Source organism: Anabas testudineus, chromosome 12 (assembly GCF_900324465.2).
Source record: "Anabas testudineus chromosome 12, fAnaTes1.2, whole genome shotgun sequence".
Taxonomy (NCBI): domain Eukaryota; kingdom Metazoa; phylum Chordata; class Actinopteri; order Anabantiformes; family Anabantidae; genus Anabas; species Anabas testudineus.
The window spans coordinates 5,136,033-5,146,560 of NC_046621.1; the positions used below are offsets into that span (position 1 = coordinate 5,136,033).

Genomic DNA, 10,528 nt, shown 5'->3' on the forward strand with positions numbered 1-10,528 from the left:
TCACATTAATCCCCTCAACTTTTCAATTTTTAAGTTGCTTTTAACGATATTTCCGAGAAACAACAATGAAACTTTAACAAATATTCTATTTAGATGAATCACATTCTCATTAATTAACGTTCAATTTACAAAGCACGGTTCGTGTCTCTTTAAGAAACGATGTAAACATTTACAGAGTTTCCGGGTCACGGTACATTCAAGCAATGTCGGTAAAATGGAAAAGAGCGAACACAATAATTCAAATAATTGAATAATTAAAAGTCGGAGTGCCATCCACCACTTCTCTCCATCTAGGACATATAATCGCCGTCACCATTTTACAATATCTTCTACTCTGTATTAGAAGGCACAGAGTGGCATGGACATTTTTACGCATTGATGTGTGTTTTTCCCACTCGGTTGTCATTAGGATTTAAGTGTTCCACTTGAACGCAGCATCCAAGGCCATCAACTATGGTTAACCATTAGCTCTCGTTAGCTCGGTGCTGTGTTGTTAACGGAAAGCCGTAGCGGTCTGTGCGTATACATTTCCTTCCAATGTCTTAAAATAACATTATGGGATATGCTGTTTTAAGAATAAATTCAAATACACATCATAATGTTTGTGTGCAAATACACTGAGGTGTCAACAGTTTGCACAAATGCTAGCTAAGATACCATAGCTAACATTTGCTAACTAGCTATTTGGCGTCGTTGTTTTGTATTTGTTGACTGTAACGTTAATTAGTCTCAGAGTTGTTGTTGTTGTTGTTGTTGTTGTTAGATAAGGCCTAGACAACCAGCTATATGTTGTGCACCTAAATAAGGCAAACAACTAGATACTTGTAGCTGACATGCTAAAATGTCACGTTTAGCTAGTTTTCTGATATTTCAAAATAAAAGTCTTTAATCAGCTGATAGGATTTGAGTGACTGCTCGCACCTACTAACGCGCTTCCTTTCCCCTAAAGGATGGCTTCATTTGGCTGGAAGAGGAAAGTTGGTGAGAAGGTGTCAAAGTCAGTGGTGCAGCAGTTTGAGGCTGAGGAGGAGAAGTCTGAAAAAGATGACGGACGTGTAGAGGAGGAGGTGGACTGGCTGCACGCCATCAAACGACGGCGGGAGATGCTTCTGGAGGACTGTGCTGCCAAGAGCAAGAGGCTGGAAGATGAAGGTGCGCTGCTGGCTGAGCAAGGCAGGTGAGAGAAGGTGTTCAGACCAGTCAGTCCTCTGTGCGTGTTGCATCACGCCACCATGAACTTTAAAAACAACGCACAGGAACATACAAACACCTATTATGTCAGGTTTGTAACATATTCATTCTTCCAGGAGCTGTTAGTTGTTATGTTGGTGGAGGGATCAAAGCTTCTGCTGATTATAATTCAGTCAATTGAAAATGCAGTGCCCTGTTAAATCCCCTACATTGAACATTTGCTCAGTTGCTGCTTTGACAATAATGACTTCAGCTGAACAAACAACACTTGATACATAGGCTCCTATTTTCTTCTAAAGGGCACCGTCTATTATCTGTGCCAGTTTTTAGCAAGCAGGATTACAGCTTCAGTCATATTTTATTCACTTATGTTGATGGGTTCCTGTCTGTGTGCTACCTGATTCTTATTGTGGATTAATGGTTAGAATAACAGGCTTACTTCAACCTTTTATGAATAATACTCAGACATATTGTTCAGTGAAATTTATTACCAAAGCCAGATCTGCAACATTTTTTCTTCTCTCATCTTAATTCCAGTTTTTACTTGCAATGGCTAATGTAATAGGTACATTATAGATGAAAGGAGCTTGACTTTACCAGTATTTTGTGACATTAGAAATTCTCCAGAGGAGGGCACCATTGTACAGAGCACACAGACTCATTTCGCACAGCGTGTAATAACTACTTTAATTCTAAAGAGTAGCTTATCTGTAGATCTGGTGAATATTAAGAGGACATCCTGGAATGTGTTGAATGTGCCAATAAGTGATAGTCGCAGAAAGAGTTGCAGATAAAGAGTTACCTTACATTATATTCTTTACACAGATGTTAGGAAACAAAATAAGCATTCATCAGGACCTGCATATATATTTCATTTTAATTTAGCCACATAAAACCCAGTAGTAGTCCAGAAGATGTAATTTAGTATGTATGTAATTTTTCTTTGTAAATGATTATAATTGTACACAATCTGCAATGAGAAAGTGAATGTCGCAGTTAATATAATCCGATACTGTTTGTAATTTTACCAGGGTCACGAGTCACTGTTAAATACTGTGTCGTGTCATGTCATGTCATGTATCTGCTCAATTATCAAGGTTTACCAAGCACAGTTAATATTTAGCTAAATTTGTCCTGGGTGGTGTCAATTTATAACCTACTTGAGTCATTGTTACATGAATGGGCTTGGTGACACTTTTATATCTGTACTTCACAGGTAAAAACTAAATGAAAAATGTCAGCGAATGAGTGATAACTAATGGATTTCCTAAAACAAGTAAAAAAGTAAATTTACAATGTGGAAGGGGTATGTATTTGTAAATCTAGGTTCATTCTGAGCCACAGCCAACCTTACCAAGACTTTGGCAAGACTCAACAAAACAAAATGACAGGTCTGACATTCACTCAAGACATTAATGTGAAATCTTCCAAACTGGAAAAAAACATAGCTGTTTTGGAAACATCACATTGCTTAAAAAGACTAAGGTGAAAAAATGGGCAGCGCACTTGTAATATTACACCTTACTTTATATTTTGAGTGGATTTTTGGAAAGCATCAAGTCAAATTAAACAATCCGCATAGTTTTCTAATTTGTCTAACTTTCAGTCCAACTTTTAAGCTTGAAAGATGTAATCTGGCATTGGAGGCTATTTAAAATGTTCAGTGTTCTCTGAAGGTTTGTACGTTTGTGCTTTTGTCAGTTTACTGATTTAGTGTTGTTAGCAAACCATGCGTTGCTTCCTTTTTTGGACAGCGGCATGTGAAATAGTCATAATGTTTTAATACTCAGCTGTTTTTAACTCAAACACATGCTCTCAAATTGTTTTCATATTTGTTTTCTAGTTATTAAAACTAAATATGACTATGTACTAATAGTATAATGTGTAAGTGTTAGCAGCCTTCTATTGTCTTTACTTTCTAGTATTTTAGCTCTCCAGCTCCATGTCGTGCATTACTTATTGCCTAATTTCTCCTTTGCTTCATGTATTGGTATGATTTCCACACTGCTCAAGTTCCATTTCCTCACTCTTCTGTCTAACTGTAATAGACCTGTGGCCTATGTTTGCCAAACTTCAACTTAGTTCTGGCTGTGATCCAAATTCAGTGCTAATGATCTTGTTGTGTGATTTTAATTTTTTAATGTTTTTTTTTTTTTTTTTTGGGTGGTTGATGTCTGTCTTCAAGGCAGATGTCAAATGTACTGCAGTATTTCACCTCATAATCTTCCCAAACCTTTGTCTTGATCAGGAAATTATTCTTGAGTCAATATTGACTAGAGGAGGAGAGCGTCATCGTGAGCAGGAACACGTCTATTCAGTGTACCAAAAAGTGAGAATCGGCTTGTCAAAACTCCAAAGATTTATAAACCCTCATAAACAAATCTATGTAAAATACATCGGTAGACTGAAAGTGGTGACAGCTGATTGCAGTGAGGCTTTAGTGACACTTGCAGTTATGTGTCTTCTGCCCAATTTTATGCAAATCTCATTTACTTTTCTCCTTTCCTGTCTGAAAACAAACTGGCAGCCCACATTTGTGCCTCGTTAGCTCAGATAAGACCCTAACTACATTTCAGGTTCGCCTGTGAAAAGGTTGATTTACAAACTGTCTATTCAACTCAATGAACCTGTGTGTGTATTTACTTAACCTGCAGTAAATCTTGTGCTGCCATTCTGTTAGGCAGGTGTTGTGGAGTATGTTTGCAGCATAGTAGCTCCAAGAAGCCTGTGTAGTCACTTGTCTTTTTCTTTAACAAGCCAATTAAAGTTGCATTTAATAAATATTGAAATGCACAAAAGCACAGGGAGGAGTTATAGTAACCATAAAATATGGCTCAACATGTGACTCATGTTTCATAAACGTCTCCCAGCTTTCGAGAAGTTGTATGCAAGAATGGAAAAGGCATGATGGGGCAGCTTTACAATAACACTTGTCTATAACAAGCATCAACAGCAATTACCAGGAAAAAATATTACTGATACCAACTAAACAAATATGTTGCCCTATTTTAGGTTACATAACATACAGTATGTTCAGTGTAAGGGAGTAAACAATTAAACATGGTATCCATTTTCACTGTGGTGTGTGTGGTGTTTTATGCACCAGTTTTAGTATTACACACACCAAAGACATGTTTAATCTAGTGTAGTGCACCATGTCTGTGTGGGACGTAAAAAGCTAAGTCATAGCCACCAAACATTCATTTGCTATAAGTAATTTTGATGCAAAGCTATTTAATGGTGCACAACACTGTTCAGATTTCCCACTATAAAGTGCACCTGTAATAGCTAGGTTGTGGTTTATTTTTTAAGATCCATTATTTCTTCCCTTTTCTCAGGTGGATTGATTAAGTGATCAAATTGCAATATGTGTTTTCTGTAGGCACTGGGAGGCCATTAAGAAGTGGGATGAGGCCATTCATCTGACTCCAGACAACCCACTGCTGTACGAGATGAAGTCTCAGGTATATTCTACATTATATTCTACTGTTTATTCTATCCTAATTAACACTGTACTCCAGTAGCAGCATTGTTCCAGTCACGATGGGAAGAGAGTATGATCAGATTCATAATTTCCCAATTCTTTGCCTTTGTCAAAATCTACATTACCCTTAATGCAGACTTTAGGTTATCTAGTTAAATTGACTTGAGTCCACAGTGTGTGTCTTTAAAGTGATGCAGTCCAAACATCTGCCTTTAGAGTTTGAGGGTGTATCTTTACACCAGGGTTGGATAATACTGTTAATCTCACAACAGATTTCAGAATAATCTGAATATATTAAGAAAATCATAACCAGTATGCAGTAAATTGGTCATTTGCAGTAACTTGTTTTGCAGGTTGAAACTTTAAGTTAAGTGAACAGATTCCATGTATGTCCTTTGGCTTGGGGGTGCTACTGACCACAACAAACTGCGAATGTACTTCTACAATTGTTTGCTTGTGTACTGTGTGTGTGCATGTGTTTATCAGCCAGCATGGCCACGTAACATCCTCTTTCAGCTGCCACTATGGTATGCTGTTAAGTCTGATAAGTGATATCAGCACTTGGATGACACCATTGAAAGTCTGCAGCGTGTTTCCAAAAGCTTTGTTGTTACCTAAGCTTAATTTCCGTTTTTGTTTTTTTTTATTTTTATTTATTTTTTTCTCGTCCTTTTTTTCTTGTCACTTTCACTTCATCTCCCTTTGGGTCAGGTTGCCTCTTTTTTATGTCTCTTATTCTTCATTCATCCCTCAGCTGCTGCTTCTCTTCTAAAAGAAACCTCCTCTTTTCTAAGTCGGAGGAAGTAGACAAACAAATGGAGCTCTCTCCATTTACTGCAACTAACACAATCAAATCTATCCTTCTAGCCATAACCATTTACATCACATGCCTAATATAATATTATCCATTATGGGATATTTGAGAAGGAAATCGTTAGAGGACCAAGCCTGTAAGACACCAACACAAAATAGTTTTAGCCTCACGCCACGACTGTCTTGAAGTATGACATAAGCACAAATGTCTGCTTTTGGTTTGAGTCTGCTCAAATGTGGGTAACTACACATGTATAGCACATCTTGCTTATTTGTGATCATTATCAGTGCTGATGTTATTCACAGTCATTAGCTGGCTCCCATCAAATCCCCATTACTGGCCCAGATGACGGGCACGGTTATACTGACGCTGGTCATTTACTTCCCCTCATTGCGTTTCTTCCTGTTTAACTAAATCAGCTTTTGCCTAATATGTGCAGTCTCCTGTCTGTCTGTTTGTCTGTTGTAGAATTTAGTGTGGTCTGGAGGAAATTGGCTCCATTTTTAAAACTATCACCACTTCACCTTGGCCTAAATAAATGATTTCATTGTAAAGGGGAGCTTGCTGATAGTTAAAAGTGTCTCTGACTTGATTTTGTGGTCCAGCCTAGAGGTTAACAAGAGAATAACTTTGCTTTTTCTCTCAGTGTTTTTTGCATTTTTTGCATCATTGTGAAATCTCCCTTCGTTATGAACCAGTAGCTCATCACTCGAGGCGCCTGTGTGTCGAATACACTTTACATGTGCTTTCCAAGAATACATGTTTAACAATATATATATATATATGTGTGTGTGTGTATATATATATATATATATATATATATATATATATATTATATATATAATAGATATATATATATAATCTATGTCTGTATATATGTGTATATATCTATATCTCTAGATCTATTATATGTATATACTGCTGTCTACTGTCTGCTGTCTCTGTCACTATCTATGTCTGTCTCTGTCTCTCTCTATGTCTGTCCTGCTCTGTCTCTCTCTCTCTACTGTCTCTCTCTCTCTCTCTCTGTCTCGCGCTCGTGTCTCTCTCTCTCCTATCTCTCGCTCTGTTCTACCTGTGTATCTCTCTATCTCCTCTTCTCCTCGCTAGTCTCTGTTCTCTCTCGCTGTGCTCGTGCCCCGCTGCTGTGCTCCCCCCCGGCTTATTATCTTTGCTGGCAGAAAATTTGTCGTACCTGTGTATGTGATGCTTGGAGTGACATAGGAGCCATTCAGTGTTTCAGGATTCATTTTACAACACTAGTCCCAGGTGGAAAACTAGCTTGTAACCAGTAGTTTTTGAACCCCCTGAGAAAAACATTTTCCTCAAATTAATTCCTCAGAATGTTACGCAACTAAACAGACAATGGTATTAGCTCTTGACAGCTATTTCCAACACAACACAAAAATTAAAAGAATCTATGTAAACTACTGCATTTATTGGCTTAGTGTCTGAGTAAATATGATTACAAGACTATCCAAGGTTGAAGAGGGTAATGAGCTCAGTATTTTATTGTTATTTCTGTACATTAGGTCTAATAGTTACATCACCAGAACAACTAATTCAATAAAAACTATATTAGCTATTATAACTATAGATATTGAATTTACAATGAAACAAGAAAACACCAGAACATAAGGGAAAAGTAGAAATTAAAAAATCTTACTATTTAAGTATTTGGACATTTGCCCGAGTCGAGCATTGACTTAAGATAGATTGAAAGTGTTTAACCATTTGTGGTCTCTCCACAGGTACTGACCATACTGCATGAAGTGTTCCCAGCCGTGAAGGCAGCAGAGATGGCTGTGAAGTTCCGACCCCTGTGGTGGGAAGGCTGGCAGACTCTGGGTCGGGCCCAACTCAACCTGGGAGAGGTGGATCTGGTAAGTATGGCTTGGAATACACTCCAAATGAAAAGAAATTACAGTATACCACAGCATGCTAACAAAACAAATATAAGTACAAATGGAGGAATTGGTGAGAAGACAGCAGAACCTAAACAAATCATAGGATGTTGTACTTAGGTGATCAAGGTCATGCTCACTGCAGTTATTGAAATAAATCCATAGATTGATAGCTTTGAAAAACATTGACTGTGTTAATGTTCCAATATTAAAGCTGGCTCATGGCTACTACCCTATATACTGTGTCAACATTCATCCAGCAGTGTTGCGTAACAGTTCATGGCATCCCCAGAAAATGAGTGATAATCTTCACTGGAATCTTCAAATTTGAATATATGATTTTACAATAAACTATACGTCATTTATTCCTGTTTACTACTTCTTGCAAACGTCTTGGCACTGAGATGAAGTGCCTCTTTCAAAGCACACCTTGCTGCCCGCGGCTTGACGATTGCTTAAATTACCCCAGAACACGCTGGCACCTGTTGATGTATTAAACCTGTGGATCACAGCTACACTGTTCACCCATTTAAAACCAAGCAAACATGTCAAATGTGTGTTGCTCCTACATGTCCTAGAGCAAGAGACCTGTCCTACGGCACCAAAAACAACAATGGGAAGTGTTGAAAGTTACTTGAGCTTAAACTAAACCAAATATGGACACACCTCTTTCTATAATGAAGCCACTGAAAGGAAGGGGAAAAAAACGCAAATCTATTTTTAGCAAGGCTTGTTCAGTCAAGTATTAGAGTTTTGTATGCGTCAACATGTTTCACTAATGCCTGCTTGTGCAAATGTGAGTTCAGTGATTTCCCTTTTTTTTCTTCTTCTTCTTCTTCACTCCTCTGTCTCACTCAAGGAAAATAAAAAGGCACTATTTTCTTAATCTTTAAAAAAATATTGGCACTGATTACATTGCAGCATGACAGCTCTGTCCAAATTTATCTTCTCTATATTATTGTTGTTAAATTCATTTCCCAGCAAAGCCGGTCAGCCTGTCTACAGTGGCATTTTGTCTGTTGAAGGATTACTTTCAAAATAAAGACTTGATGATACTTGATATGCTCTTTTCGGGCACAGACAGTTTAATTTTAAATTTTCTGGTCATTTAACACTTGATGTTTAATGCATCATTGACACTTGCACAAGATGACTTAATTACAGATTGCCCACAAAGATCATATTTGAGGGCTGACACCTCGTTGCCTCATATATGATCGATGATCCAGCCAGTGTTAAAAAGCAAAAGACAAATTTGTCAAAGCAAATGGACATTATTTCTCGAAAATAATTTTTGACTCTGACCTCCATCAGAGTTAATTACTAAACTCATCAATCATCTCAAATAGAATGCAGAGGCGGATTTCACCAACAGCAAATGGTTACAGCTGAAGCGTGACATCAGATCTCTTTAATGATTGGTGGCGTTTGAATCTGTTCAGTGGAACAGTTTTTAATATTGATTTGGATGGTCAGCTAAGACATATTGATGACTTCTTAATGAAATCATAAATCGGTCTACAGTACAACATGAAGCAAGTGCTCGTTAACATACGGATGATGCATCAGCCTGCTTAGTCAGTTGCACCAGTAGCACTGTTATATTGTTCATCTGTGAGAATGAAGGTGAAGCCACAAATAGACCTGAAAAAAATTTGGGTTCAATATTCAGCTGGTAGGAGATCATGAACTTCCTTTTACAGAGCGCTTAAAAGCTAGCTTGGGACAACCAAAGCTGATGTGTAGATTTTGATGTAACATTACATAGACAGCAAAGCTAGATTAATGTGTCTACACGAAGTTGCTGTTACAGTGGAGACGTGTGTTTGCTCTGAGACTGTGCTGTAGTTGATATCAAGCAGAGAAAAATCAAAATGATTATTGAATCTAAACTTATGGCAGCATTCCCTTTAAGCCCTTGTGTCTACTACAAATCCTTTTAAAGCTCTTGTTGGTACTGTCTCTACAGGCTGTGAGGTCTTTCCAGGTTGCGATCCATCTCTGCCCATCAGAGTGCACTCTGTGGCAGGAAGACCTGGAGTGGGCACAGCGGTTAAAGAAGCAGCAGTTAGCAACCAAAGAAAAGATTCAGCAAGAGGAAGAGACAAAGAAACAGATCCTTAATGCCCCTGAGCTTGAGCAGGACTATGATTTTGAGTCTGACGAGGTGTTGGCGGCCTGTGTGGCCGTTGCAGAGCGACAGATACATTATGAGGAGCTGAGGAAGACCACTGTGGTCATGGACGCTGAGGGGAATATAAAAACTGTCACTGGGGACGAGGGATCAGAGGACACAGCAACGCCATCAAAGGAACAGTTTGTCAAAGCAAGAGGACTTTGAACTGGTCCACCTTGAATCTGTTTATCCTGGGCCCATTTGGATTGAATGGTTTAGAACCAGAGAGCATGTTTATGCGTTTCATCTCACTGTGAACATTTATTTTTAAATTATAGGAGTGTTTCCTTGGAATAAAATAGTAGAGTTTTGACTAATAAAAAAGTGGCTGGTTGATATTGGCAGTCATTCCATTTAGATTTGATGTACAAATACAAAATAAAAACATATATTGCAGTTATCCTTAGGATAAAGCAACAAAAAGCAGTGGCTATACAATTCAGAGAACCTGTTGCCTTTATCAGTCAAAACACACACCACATCTGATTGCTGATTGTTGGTGAGCTGTGAGGTGTCAATATGCATCAGTGTTTTGTAAAACAGGTTGTTGCTCTAAGGACGCATTCATGCTCAATAAACTCTTATCAAATGTGAATCAAAATGTGTCATAGTTTTGTTGCTGTTGTTGTTTCTGTTGCCTGCAGCTTCGTTTCCCAGCACAAAGAGCAAAAGTACATTTTTAGTTTTGCATTTAAAAGCCACTGCACACGGAAACACTCGAGCAAGCACCTGGTTTCAGACAGGCCTGCAGAACAAACCACGTCATTCAGCTGTTGTGGGCAAACAACACTGATGCAAAGGAAGACAAAACCTTAAACCACAGGCTACTGAGTGCTCTGTCTCTTGTATAACAGTATTAGATACATTACTTAATTTTTACTAGTAAATTTCTTCAAAACTTGACAACAACAACTGTGACCATTAATTTCAATTTAGCAGTTTGTGCATCTCAGTGTTCT

The 10,528-nt window shown here is 38.1% G+C and overlaps 1 protein-coding gene across 2 annotated transcripts; it reads left to right on the forward strand.

The window, feature by feature from the left end:
• Positions 1-412: 412 nt before the first annotated feature.
• On the forward strand, positions 413-9,734 carry LOC113158636 (tetratricopeptide repeat protein 33-like). Of its 2 annotated transcripts, none has more exons than XM_026354683.1 (5): positions 413-516; positions 950-1,177; positions 4,574-4,655; positions 7,241-7,372; positions 9,363-9,734. In XM_026354683.1, the coding sequence occupies exons 2-5, from the start codon at positions 951-953 to the stop codon at positions 9,732-9,734; spliced, it is 813 nt and encodes a 270-aa protein (XP_026210468.1). In that variant the 5' UTR covers positions 413-516; position 950. The 2 variants fall into 2 exon arrangements, with proteins under 2 accessions (XP_026210468.1, XP_026210469.1); XM_026354684.1 differs by having other exon boundaries at positions 417-512.
• The last annotated feature ends 794 nt before the right edge of the window (positions 9,735-10,528 follow it).